General features: G+C 42.8%; 1 protein-coding gene across 6 annotated transcripts in view; it reads right to left on the bottom strand.

Moving 5' to 3' along the window:
• GSAP (gamma-secretase activating protein) overlaps nucleotides 1-13,202 on the bottom strand; it is a 102,422-nt gene that overhangs the window by 8,482 nt on the left and 80,738 nt on the right. For all 6 annotated transcript variants that reach the window (XR_008372932.1, XM_053553890.1, XM_053553888.1 and 3 more), the window contains 7 exons: nucleotides 8,962-9,090; nucleotides 8,156-8,214; nucleotides 7,505-7,536; nucleotides 5,190-5,251; nucleotides 3,316-3,411; nucleotides 993-1,063; nucleotides 438-532 (listed from right to left, as the gene is read on the bottom strand). Coding sequence is in view for 5 of the 6 variants with exons in the window: in XM_053553890.1 (XP_053409865.1) it covers nucleotides 438-532; nucleotides 993-1,063; nucleotides 3,316-3,411; nucleotides 5,190-5,251; nucleotides 7,505-7,536; nucleotides 8,156-8,214; nucleotides 8,962-9,090 (544 nt within the window). In the remaining variant the exon portion in view is untranslated. The remainder of the gene's footprint in view (nucleotides 1-437; nucleotides 533-992; nucleotides 1,064-3,315; nucleotides 3,412-5,189; nucleotides 5,252-7,504; nucleotides 7,537-8,155; nucleotides 8,215-8,961; nucleotides 9,091-13,202) is intronic.

Raw genomic sequence — 13,202 nt, 5'->3', positions numbered from 1 at the left:
GACATACAAATGGCCAAAAATTATGTGATCCTGTTTCAGAATCCTAAGGGAAATTTTTAGCTGCCAAGCACATGAGAATCTTTTCAATGCTTGGCTGCAAGGGAAACCTGCTCCCTTCTGAGTGTTAACCTTCAGACACCTCCACCGGCTAACCCAGGCCTGGAGACATCAGAGAAGAGCTCCTGGAAGTAGCTCCACGGCTTCAGATTATCCTACAAGGTTGTGTGGGGACCAGCCCAGGCTCTCTAAAGTTAGTCCCAAGCTACACATAGTTCGAGGGATCTGTCAGAAGAGACTAACTTCAGGGCCCATTTCTCACAGTGACACCAGACACACCATTTCTCTCATCATTAAACTCAGTGTGCCAAAGTTCAGAGCCCACATGAAGAAGAAAGAGCAAACCCCCTACACCAAAGGACAAGAGCGCCAACACTTACCGGGAGGAAGGGGTAAAAACAAGCTGTTAGTAGCTTCCAAAATCCTGGTCATGATGTGAAAGACCGCAAATTCACCAGCACTGCCTTGCCTGTTGCTGGGTAAAGATAACAAAGCTGTGTGTCAGCCAAGGAGCTCTTCTCTAAAACCCCATTTGTGCCAAGTAGTGGTTCTGGGTTTCGTATATGGGGGGATTCATGCTGATTATGAAATGTGTGCTCTGTAGAAAGCCTCATAAATGTAACAGTGACCATCAGCTTAATGCCCAGAATCTAACCAGGCAGTAGGCACACACACATTATGAATTAATTTAAATTCCCCTTCTTGGCACTACTGGCCTCATGTGTCCCTCCCTCATCATCAACCATATGCCAGGAAAGAAGATGGGTGAAGTAACAGGACATGACTTTGGATGCTAAGTATACAACTAAGATAATTGAACTACTAAGATGCTTTGAACTATGATGTTTCAAAAGAGCTGTGCTAAAACAGGCAGCAATCAGCTCTCTTGGCACTCTGTACATCATGATAAAAGAGAGTGAAAAATACTTGCGTACAAATGGAGAACCCAAGAATGAAGATTATGTTTCCTCCAAATGGTTTCCAGGATGCGGCAAATGACATCCAACTAGAGGGTAAAGACAGTCCATTAACCACGGCCCTCATCCTTTCCCTCAGGGCCCCGACAGCTATCCTTCCATAGCTCTGACAACCACATTCCAGGCCGCTGGCATTCAGGCTGTGCCCAGACACACAACCAGCCTTTCTGGGGTCAATTCTGAGGCACTGGAATCCAAAATGGAAAGACTGAAAAAGTACACCAGGGCCTAACAGAGCACCCTCTGTCTGTGTGGGCAGTGCCCCAGCTAAGCTTCCCCCTCCTGGCTAATTGGCCCCACCATTCACTCTTACAGGCCCTCATCCATCAGTGAAGGTCGAGTACCACTGGGTTTGCTCTAGGCTTCTTACACTGCAAGGGCCAAGAACTGACAAAAGAAAGAAGATACAGAACAGGATGGAGGGCATGAGTGTAAGCTGTGGAGCGAGACTGGTATCAGGTCCCAGGTCTATTATTTTACTATTGGGTAGACCCAGGCAAGTTATCTATCCCAGTGTCCTCATCTGTAAAACAAAGGGGAAACAATAGGCTTGTTCTTGTAAGAACTAGTTGGCACAATGACTGGAACATAAGTCATCAATAAATCATAATCATAACCAGCTATGGTAGATTGCCTTCTTTGCCTTGGCAGTTTATCAAGATCACCATCAACCAAAGTACATCACTTGGTCTGCCTTGGCTATTCATCAGGAAACCCACTGCAACAAGTTTTCCAGCAGGTGAATCCACGCATTGCATGTGTGGGCTAAGAAAGGGGGAAAAGCAGAAAGGACCTCTACAGACTCACAGGCAAACACTATTTAGCCTCAGTGGCACAGATTCTCAGTTTCTCTTTGGCTGAAGTCAGGTAAGTTAGTATGTAATCAGTCTCATCAGGTTGTGCAGCAACCCCCTCGGATGTGTTTTGGAAAGGCTGCCTAATGCCCTTCCTTCAAGGGGAACAGGCAGCCCAGCTGGTAGCTGCTGGGCAGAGAGGTCTGGCTTGAGGGAGAAAGCCAAGAACACTGGAGTTTTGGGAGACTACATATGTATCATTTCTGGCCCTTTTGGTTATAAAGGTTATTGACACAAACTAGGGTCAAAATTTTTATGTGATTATGAAGAAAAACGATGCTTGGGGGAAAACCCTTCTTAACACTTTGGAAGGTGATATTGAAAGTCAACAGAGAGAGAGGTGATAGGTTGGTGTGTTAAGTAGTTTGTGTTAGGAGTTGAAAAAAAAAAAGAAAGCAAGTTAATATCAACATGGGGAGGATCAGTGCCACATTCACAAAGTGAGCTCTTAGTACAGTTCTAATGAGAAGAAAATTTAAGAAAGATTCAATGCCCTGATTATACATACTGGCATAAGAGAATACCAGACTTTCCTAATATATTAAAAACTATGAAATTCAAATTTACTATAGAGATTCAAATGTATTATTTAAAAACAGACACTAATGACTGCAATAAAGGCACAAAACTTTAGAATCAAACATGAAGATATTAAATCAAGTTATATCTAATAAATGTCATTTTTCAGAATACAATGCAAAAATGTATGTTCATACCCTAGCTTGTCTACATACTGGTCTTGCCCAAACTTGGAGAAATAATGGAGTGTTCTTTCTCTATGCAACTGTTTTTTTTTTTTAAGTGTGTCAGATATTCTTTCTAGATTCTACTCAGGATCAGGACTCAACTCTATATGCTTTCTGGAAGACTCAAGACAGCCTTAAAATTCAACCTAGTCATGTAGCTTCAGTTTACTTGTGCAGTGGTGTTATTAATATGGATCACACAATTGAACAACTCACTAGCAGGTAAGGACTTCCAGTCACATCAGAGGTATTTATACAATTAAGCCATAATCTGGCCTAGACAGGCTATTAGAACTAATTAAGAATTGAAGTTCAAGTTCTCTCATGTCTGCACATAAACCTCCATGTACTCTTAAATAAGGCTCTGAGAATTGCCAAGAAGAGATGTCAACATTTGGCAACCCCACTAAATTCATTGTCCTATGCTTCCCTGAGTGTATAATTACTATTTGAAAGGAGGGCAATAAGCCACAGTCAAAATCAAGTTCTCTTTGTCTGTGGTTCTTATTACTCTTTCCTGGATCTATAGCACCAAATACAGTGGCTTAAGAATGGGAGATTTCCAAAAACCTAATCTGAAAAACACAAGTGGGTTCACTAAAACATGTTCTGGGAATTATATACAGTGTGTGTATGTGTGTGTGTGTGTGTGTGTGTGTGTGTACAAAAAGCAAAACTAACCAGTTTTGAAATGTAGCTCAGTACCATCTGTTCAATTTTCTTCTTTTCTATACCCTGTAGGTGTCTCAAAAGATGGTCTTGTAACTCAGACACCATCTGAAAACAGAATTGTGCATTAGATAAGTTGCAACCTACCTACTCACACCTGCAACTGGTTTGAATTAGATCCATTTAGTAACATTCCTTACCAATGTGAAAAATATTGGATCTGAAGATTCTACCAGCAGAAATGTGTAACTCTCAGTATTTCTCTGGTGAGTATAAACGAGGGGCCCCCAACACTTTCCTCGAGGGGGGACTACTTGTGATTTACCCACAACCCAGTGAGTAACTGAGAGTCTGACCCCTGATAAGAATCCTAAGTTGCCAACTTAAAGGCCAAAGGCTTTGGGATCGACCCAAGGATTGATCTACCACTGCTGGATCCTGGGGAATTAGCAGGACCAACTCTACACACGGGACAACAGTTTTGAGTGTTTGCAAGGACAGAGGCAGGAGTAAAGAGGAAATCTATCAGGTAAAATCCTCTGTACAATGGCCAGAGACACTCAACACAGCCTTTGACGTGTAAAGGTACTCTAACATTCATTCTGGTGCCTCCTCATAGAGCCTTTGTGAAATGATAAGTTATGTTGTTATATTTCCTAATATAAAGCCTTCCTGGAGAGAATCCCACTGGTCCATGTGGTATTTTCAATATGCCATTGGAAAGTATTTTAAATAGGCTTGTGGTATCCACATTCATAAATAAAAGTGATGATTATCACATTTTTATTTTAAGGCTATGCTGACTTTTTTAAGTGATTGAAAAACTTTTTTTTTTGAGACAGAGTCTCACTTTGTTGCCCTTGGTAGAATGCCATGGTGTCATAGCTCACAGCAACCTCAAACTCTTGGGCTCAAGTGATTCTCTTGCTTCAGCCTCCCAGGTAACTGGCACTACAGGCACCCGCCACAATGCCTGGCTATGTTTTGTTGCAGTTGTTACCGTTGCCCTTTAGCTGGCCCGGACCAGCTTCAAACCTGCCACCCTTGGTGTGTATGGCCGGCACCATAACCACTGTGCTACAGGCTCTAGGCTGATTGAGAAGCTTTCTATCCTGTTTCAAAAAATACTTTATACAGCATGGGAATGATCTGGACCCTAAGTTTGAAGGAACTAACTCATTAAATAAGTTGGGGCCTTCTTTGGAGATAATCTTTGACACTTTTTCAAATTATTTTATAGTTATTTACTTTTAAGCTTTCCTACATGTTTCTTTTTGGATCAAAGTTGGAAATTTATATTTGCCAGGAAAACTATTTGTTTAACTAGACCTTTTAATGGTGTAACATGGATTTATACATATTTCTCTTATTTTTTAAATTTGCTATTTTAAAGTAAAATCTGTTACCTAAAGTAACAGATTATTCCATTATTAAGTCCACAAAGTTTTAAAAAGGTATAAGATATTTTAGATTTATCGATTCTGCCCTTTAATTAATTTATTTTCCTTTATAGTTCTTTGATAATCCTACTAATAGGACTTCTTGAGAAAGAATTCTTTATTCTGTTGCATTTAAAACCCCAAATACAAATGCCACAAAGACACTGCTCTTTCCTTTTTAAAACTCTCACCATTACATGTTTCTTATCAGGTTTGTAATTATATTTTATTGGTGTGACTGATCAATGTGTGATCAGTGACGCATTCCAAGAGGGTGGAAGTCACGTATGTGTTGCTTACACTGGACAGGCGGGGCCGACAGTGACTATTTGTTGAAAGAATGAGTGGGAGCAAGGTCATGGTGGGAAGTAGGAAGTACAGTCCGGCCTCTCCCCTCTTCTTGGGCCCATTGTTTTTTGGCACCTAAGGAGCCCACAAACCACTTACCAGCCCTATCAGCAGCCTCTGGTGGTTATCTTCCTCCTGCAAGAGGGGTGTTAATCTTGGCTCTGAAATGAAATAGAGCAACAGTCAAACTCTGAATTGTTTTCATGAAATGGGTTAGAAGAAAGAAGAATCAGCCTGGGTTGCCCCTCCCCGAGTCAATGGGAAAACATAACACTTCCCTGACAGGGTGAATAGTTTTCATTAGCTGAGTATAGCCCCGTCCTAGAGGCTGAACCTGTCCCTCAGGTGGTATGCAGACGGCTCTGCGAAACAGACAGAGGGAAAGAGCGAGAAAGCAGGAATATTCCCCAGTACCGCTAGGCTCTTGTCTTGATTATTCTTCAACACAAAAACTCACCACTAACTAAGAACCCCTGCTCCACTGGAGACAGAGGAAGTGAGCCCTCTCTTAACCATATGAGGGCCATAAACTGAAGGATAGGGTTTGGGGGAAGGACTGTATGACCCCCCCATAGTCCAGGGACTTTGGGAGTAATTGAGCTAAAGGGACAAGTCAGTTACTTTGGTAAATAATACTAATTGCACAAGTCACCAGACTGAAAAAAATGGCTACAATAAGATGGGAAAGCGACATGTAAGATTAGAGCAAAGGCACTTTCTCCACCACGATTTGCAGTGCACTAGCAAGACAGAGGGCAGGTCACCAGGCTCACCAGAAGACCTGGTCTGGTGCTCCTCTGAAACCACCTTTGTGCTCTGTTCTGCCTCCCAGCAAACCTGAGCCCAGTGCCGGGCAAGAGGGCAGATCTGCCCTGCTCAGTGGGCCAACAACTCCCCCTCAGGAGGGCACAGCTGCCTCTTGACCCCCAGGGATAAATCCTACCTGGATCTACACAGTCCTCGTGATTAGGATAAAACAATTCAAAACGTGAGCCCAGCAGCCCTGAGTATTCTGTTTCAGGTAGTGACGGCATTCTTCATGCCGAACTAGTACAAGCAAAGCCCGTGCAAGGAAGGAAAGGAGTTTCCTGAAGGCGTAAAGAGAAAGCGACTAGTAACAGGATGCACACAGTCCCGACACAGGGGACAGGAGCAGCCCTACCAGCAAGGCGGGAGGGGAGAGCGTGGCAAATGATCAGCAACAGGCCCCATAAGGCAGAACCTCTGCCAATGCAAGAAGGGGAACAGACCCTGGAACACAGGCAGGTCCCTCCCGGGTTTTCAGTGAGCCCGGCTCTGTCCGCCTGGGCTGATGACAAGGTCACAGTTCACTGGGCTGTGTGCACAGCTGGGGACACACTGTATGAAATAATTTCCATTAGGGTCACTCAACATGTACCTACAACATCCAAGCCCATAAAATGGGAGTGGGGTATGAAACAGCAGCATGTTAATGACGGCTGAACTTGATGAGGTATGAAAGTGTTCCCACGACAACTACAGAAACGCTTGGACCGGAATGTACTCAGCATTTCCCTTTCCACCTGGCTAAGTCCCCCTTGTTTGTTAAGACTTAACGCAGATGTCACCCTTCTGGGAAGCCTCTTCCCACCTCGCTCCCTCCCCCAACCATCCCCACTCCTGACCTAGCCCCTCACCTCCTGCACCGGGGGAGTCCTCATACCTGTGGCTTGTATGAGAAACAGTGCGCTGCTGTCTCTCCCTCACACACCAGGGAGAAAGCAGCCGCCTCGGGCGCCACGTGCACTAGCGCTGTGCTAGGTGCTGCTAACTGCTTTACCTCTTTTGCTCCCACGCTCTCCGTCCCTGCCCCTGAGAAGGACAAAACACTAAATGGATAAATGACGTGCCTGGGAGCACACGGTTAACACGAGGCAGCACTGGAATGTAAGTCCTGGCTCCTGAGCCCATGCTCTTCCCGAAGAACCACACTGCTTACTGCTTACCTGGAGGCTCCTCACCTTTGTACCCCCTAGGACCTAAGCCCAGTGTGTACCCAAGTTTTAACCAAATTGGCAGGTGCATGCGGCAGACAGCTAGAGGCAAAGCAGCACCAAGCAGAGGGAATTGGCCAAGTGCGTCCTTTGGGTACAGCAGAGGCACGTTAGTTAGTGAGATCAACTATACCATGACAAATAATGAAAACCAGAAGACCAATACCCAGGGCCTCCAACAGCAAAAGCACATTCAGCAGCTGTCCCTGCGGTTTCTAATGCCAAGACAGACATGTAAAGAGCTGTGTGGCCCCTCTGACGGGAAGATAGTAAATGGTGCCGCCTCCATCACACTCCCCGAAGCGATTTTCCCGCCACCCCACAGTGGAAGGAAGAACAGCAGTGCAGAGAAAACCCCAGCTGAAATCCAGAAGGCTTTATTATAGGGTTTTTTCTTACCCGAATTCCTCGTTTCTAAGTTAGAAATCACCCTACGAAGAAATGAACCCTGTGAGTCATACAGTATTATTTAGAGAAAATTAAAGCCACTACACCATACAAAGATATTCTCCTTTAAAAACCCATCAAAAACCGCCACAGAAACTGCTGAAAACCTCAAAAACTTTAGTCAATGTAGTGAAAACCACATTAGGCAATTATAAAATCCCAAAACAATCATTGCCAACAATGGCAATGATTTAGAACAATTGAAACTCTCAGTTATTGGGAATCATGGGGACAGAAAATAGAGCAGAGGTTGGAACGGGGCCTATACTTTTCGCAATCCAAGATGACTCATCTCTCCAGATAATAGGGTTTCAAAATAAGAGCAAGCTCCCCTAATCTACTAAAACTTTTCTTTAATCAGCCTAGTGTAAATCATCCACCCCCAGGTTGCAAGTCTATAGGGTTTAAGACGTAAGATTTTCCCTCTGGAATTTCTAGCCTCACACTCCAGGGTAGGGCCCCCGAGCCTGCCTTCAAGAAGCTGACAGTATCATTTTGCTGAGGATATGCAACAAAAGCAAGCTACTTCCATGAAAGGGAGCCGGCAAAGAAATTGTAAAAGTTACCTATCTTATAGATACAATAACCTTGGATTTTACTTACTTTATTGCATTGTCAAGAATATTCCTCACATATGCCGTGGATCTTCTTTTTCCTGTTTTCTAAGAGCGAGAACATGTCAGGAGTATGGAAGGTTTTGTGCATGACTTTTTTCACATCAAGGATATAATGCAATATAGGTAAGAGCTTCAAAAAGAAGAAATATACTTTCCAGGTAATCAGAACACCTAGATTTTAAAAATTTTTGTAAGAAACATTTTATCTGAAACAATTACAGATTCATAGGAAGCTGCAAGTCAGCCATACGCTATATACAACACCCAACTATACGCAACAACATGTACCCTTCATGCAGTCTACCCCGATCCTTATATCTCAGGTAACTATAATACAATATCAAAACCAGGAAAGTGACGTTGGCACAATGTGTGTGTAGTTCCATGTCATTTCATCACTTGCTCCACCACAATTAAGACACAGAACTGTTCCATCACCCTAGAGATCTCCCTTGTGCCCTGCACATATAGTCAATCACATCCAGTCTCCTCCCTGCAACTACCCCAACCCCTAGAAGCCCCTAATCTGGGAGCACCTAGATTTTTTCGTAAATAGATTTTTAACTATACAAGTAACCCAAGAACACAGATATTAATTGTCCTTCTACTCTGAATGTACTGTGCATCCCTTAAGCTCTCTGTATCCCAGTTTCCTCCTCAGGAGAACCAATCATAGAAGCACCCCTGTCTGCAGACGTCAATGAAAAGTTGCCCAGCCACTGGGAAGGGTGCTACGGACACCGCGCCAGCATGCTTTGGCTGCTTGCTCTGTTCTCACTGACCCACACACACCTCTTCAGAGATCAAGTTGTGCCATTCCCTCCTGACCACACTGTTGTTATAGCGTAAATGTGGCTTGGTGTACTTAACGTATTCTAGGTTGGAGTTCAGTTTTTCCCAGTAGCCCTTAAAGCTGTGCACCTGCAAGAGACAAAAACATCAGCAACCTTAAGAAGCAGGCCCTCAGTGGACAAACCAGTACACACCCACCCAAGAACAACTCAATTTAATTCAAGTTGGGGGGAGGGATGGAGGGAGGGGGATGAGGGCGCTCCCACCTGATGGGCAGGCACAATGTCAGGGTATACAGCATACCTCCTGGGTGCGGGACACAACTACAACAGGGACCTTACCTAACAAGTGCAAACACCGTAACCAAATTGTTAGTACCCCCATATTAATCTGAAACTAAAAAAAGTAGGCCCTGTGGCCCAGTCTACCCAGCAAGTATCACACAAGTCTTATATCCCTAGGTCTCATGTGGCAGCATTTCCGAGAGAATATTTCCCATGAGGGATGGCATTCTAGTCCCAATAGGAATTCTAAGACTGAAAGAGTCTCACCTTCCCACTTTGTTTTCTGTCCTTTTTACAACTCAGAACTGCTGCTCACTTCCCAAAACCAATAGGACTTCCCTGGGTTGAGGCTTAGCAGGAAACCTATATTAAACACACCAAGTCATTTCCTCCCGAGGGACCCATTTCTATGACTTAGGTTATATCAACAGTGCCTCACTCAGAGAACATTCAGAACATTTGGAGCAAGTGGACAATGCTTACTTTCCTGCCAAGCTTATTTAATTCTAAAGATACTTTTTAAAGTCTAGGAATAAAAAAAAAAAAAAATGAAATGAACTAATTTTACATTCAGTCGTCAATACTACCAAACAGAATTGGTTGACGTTCTATCTAGGTCTTTTGATTTATTGGTATTACCCTAAAGAATTTATTTAGGGTACTACCCATTATATTCATTTTTTATTTTTATTTTTTTAATTGGGGATTCATTGAGGGTACAAGATACATCACACACTGAGACCCCATATTCATTTTTTAATAAAAAATGCAAGGCTATTACATTTTTTTAATGTTGAAGGATACAGTGACACAAATGTTTTTAAGCCAGTGAGGACAGGTTTATGACACATACTTTCTTGCCAAAATATGTGCATTTATAAAAGATTTGACTGAGGCCAGGGGTACAATGTGTGGCCATAAAACAAAGTGAGCTGTTGCCTGCTGTGGTGACAGACCTGGATGAATTGTAAGAACATAAAAAAAAAAAAAATACATATCAATAAAGAAAAATGCTCTAATGTTGAATAATAGTGCACCATTTTCACATTTTTTACTTAAAGGATAGTCATAGTAGGTTTGAAATGGATTATGGAGTATCAGTAAAGCGAGTTACGTGAGAATATTAAAACTTGCTGTTTTCAAGACCTAATATGTGCATTCAGCCAACATCCCTTCTCCCAGAAACAGAAAAACTCTTTCCAAGAAAGTCTCACTCCAGGAGAGAGGGAAACACCAGGATCAGGGCTCGCTGCTCACTTAACCTACACCTTGCTCACCTTTCTACACCTTTCCATTCATTTATAATGAATGTACCTTTATCCACCCTTGTTCTTCTTTGTATCAAAAAATAAAATAAATCCTGCAGGCATTTGGCAGCATTAGGTCCTTGACTGGAAGTCACCCAGAGCTTTCTGCTGTCTTAATTTGGGCTCAGGCACAGTAGTGCCAAAAGCCAGAAAACTAACTGGTGTTGTGGGGACATCTAGTGGCCAGTTAAGCTATTACCACAGCAGTTCACCCAGACCTTGCCCAAGACAGGTTATGGGAGGGGATGAAACTCAGGTGCCCTCTATCTGTCCTCTGTCCTCGTCTCCTCTTGCCCCTGTCCTGATGTTGGCAGACCCCACTCATACTTTTGGGGAAGAGGGTTCCTTTTTGTAGTCTTATTTTTAATTGAAAAATAATAAATGTATATATTTATGGGTTGCAATGTGATGTTTTGATAGATGTATACATTGTGAAATGATAAAACCAGACTAATTAACATATCCACCTGTCAGCCAAGAATAAACACAAAATAGAGTTGTCCCCAGGTTCACGAACAGAAGAGGGACTAGAGCACCCTCTGACCCTATGTAAGATGGAGCCTATGTTTGTACAAGCACTTTTCTGGGGAGATGGTCTACAGTTTGCATCAGATTTTCAAAGAAATCCACAGCCTAAAATAGTTTAAAACTACAGTGTTAGAAGAAAAAGGATCTAAATTTAAAACAAAACAAAAAGAAAAACCTCTCTTTACACAAGAAATATTGTTAGGAAAAAGTCCCAAAAACATTTGCACATGAACTTAAGGGAGGTCACTGGCTTGTTATAAAAATATCTCTAATATTTAAGAGAGTACAGAGAAAGCAAGTGTATATGTCACTATTTGGTATCAACCAGATAACTGATGCAATTTTTAAGTTATGAAAATGCACAGAGATCAGAGCAGACAGACGATAGCACTTCATTCTCTGCAGCGAGGACAGAGGCCTCCAGCATGCGACTGACTCAGTCTTGGCCACTCAATGGAACCACCTGGATTCCATTCCCAAGCGAGTTAATCAGTTTGGGGTGTGTCCAGAGCCTCAGGAGTTTCACAGGTCCCCCTAATGTTTGGCCAGGTCTGAGAACACAGCTTGAGCATGTCTGAGTAATCTCAGTCACCTCCCCCGCCAAACCCTTTGCTCAACTCTACGTCTGGCTTAGAGGCTGATAAAGAACCAACTGTCTGGAGACCTGTGCTTGCGTGGCTTAAAACTAGGAGATGTGGTTAAAGATGAGCTTAGAGCCAATCTGTGAGGAATCCTGAATGCCAAGTTAACACCAGCATACTCATTAATCCAGAGAATAACAACACAACATGTTAGATGTTATAACCTGGTATGGAGGGGAAGGGAGAGCAGAGTTTGCACAATCACATCCAGACAGTCAAGGGCCACCGTCTCACACCCGGGCTGAAGGATGAACCTGGCAGTGCCTATCCAGCAAGGTGCACACTGAGCACCATCAGGAACTCCAGCACCACAGCAGCTCAACAAGTCCATCACCAGGTACTTGATAAAAGCACATACTACTTTTTAAAAATGAATAAAAATGTTTTATAAGAAAAACACCCATGAATTCAGCTACTTCTGGGAGACTCTGGTGTTAGAAGATGTCAGATCCTCAAGAAGAATTTTCCTTCTTGGAAAGTTCTTCCAAGGAGAGTTTTAAATTTTGATTTTAAAGGACAGAAAATTATTCCAAGTCTATTCTTCAGAAATAATCTCATCTTGCCTTTCAGGAAGTTACAGAAAGACTGCCAAATGCAGCTCATCACAACTATTAATTGAACAAAAAGACCAACGGGTTACACCAAGGGACTGTTTCCTATTTATGATTTGGATAGCCAACTGATCCAAAAGCAAAAATGAAACAAAAAAGCCCTGTGGTACTGGCTCATCTGAAAATTACTGCCAGAAAAAAAAAAAAATCTGCCTTTCATTTCTAAAGGGCGCTCTGGCTTTCATCCTACAGTCTGCTGATTAACCAGCATCTTCTTATAGGAGGGGAGGCCAATTCAGAGAGAATGCTTGATTCTGTGTGCCAGGACTCCTCGAGCAGAAGCAAAGTATCAATCCAGGTTAGCTTTCCAGTGAATCCCATCTCAGTATCAGCTTTTCCTTACAGCCTCCAGAGACACAGTGACCCACCTCCTCCATCATAGGCAGAATAAAATAGAAAATGTCAACTTGTGCACAAGGCTCACAAGGCACTGTACTAAACTAACAGGCTCTGAACAGGGACATCCACACACAGGACAGGTGACAAGAGCTCCTGAGGCTGCCCACCAAGGAAAATGAAAGTTTCAAGTTCAAAATTTCCTGAATATAAATGGGCCTTCTCCTTTTTCCTCAATATTTTGCAAAAATCTCCCCTTCTTTGCCCATCTGGATAATGCTAGGAGCCATTTTTAATGGACTGGATTTTTGAAAAAGAAAAATGAAATCAACTAAGATGGTCTTAACTATTCCATCTCAAAATCAGCAAATGCCCCCAAGAAAGCCACTGCTAAGATATTTCCCCTTTCTCAACCTTAAGAATTAAACATTATGTTTTTGTCCACTACTATGAATAACAGCAGGATAGTCTAGTGGCTGGTGGGAGAGAAGCAGAAACAAGAATCCTTGGATCCTGAGTCTGTTCCTAAATTTC

The sequence above is a fragment of the Nycticebus coucang genome, chromosome 11, assembly GCF_027406575.1.
Source record: "Nycticebus coucang isolate mNycCou1 chromosome 11, mNycCou1.pri, whole genome shotgun sequence".
Lineage (NCBI taxonomy): Eukaryota > Metazoa > Chordata > Mammalia > Primates > Lorisidae > Nycticebus > Nycticebus coucang.
Note: the sequence above shows the minus strand (reverse complement) of the source record. Positions and strands in the feature narration are given on the sequence as shown.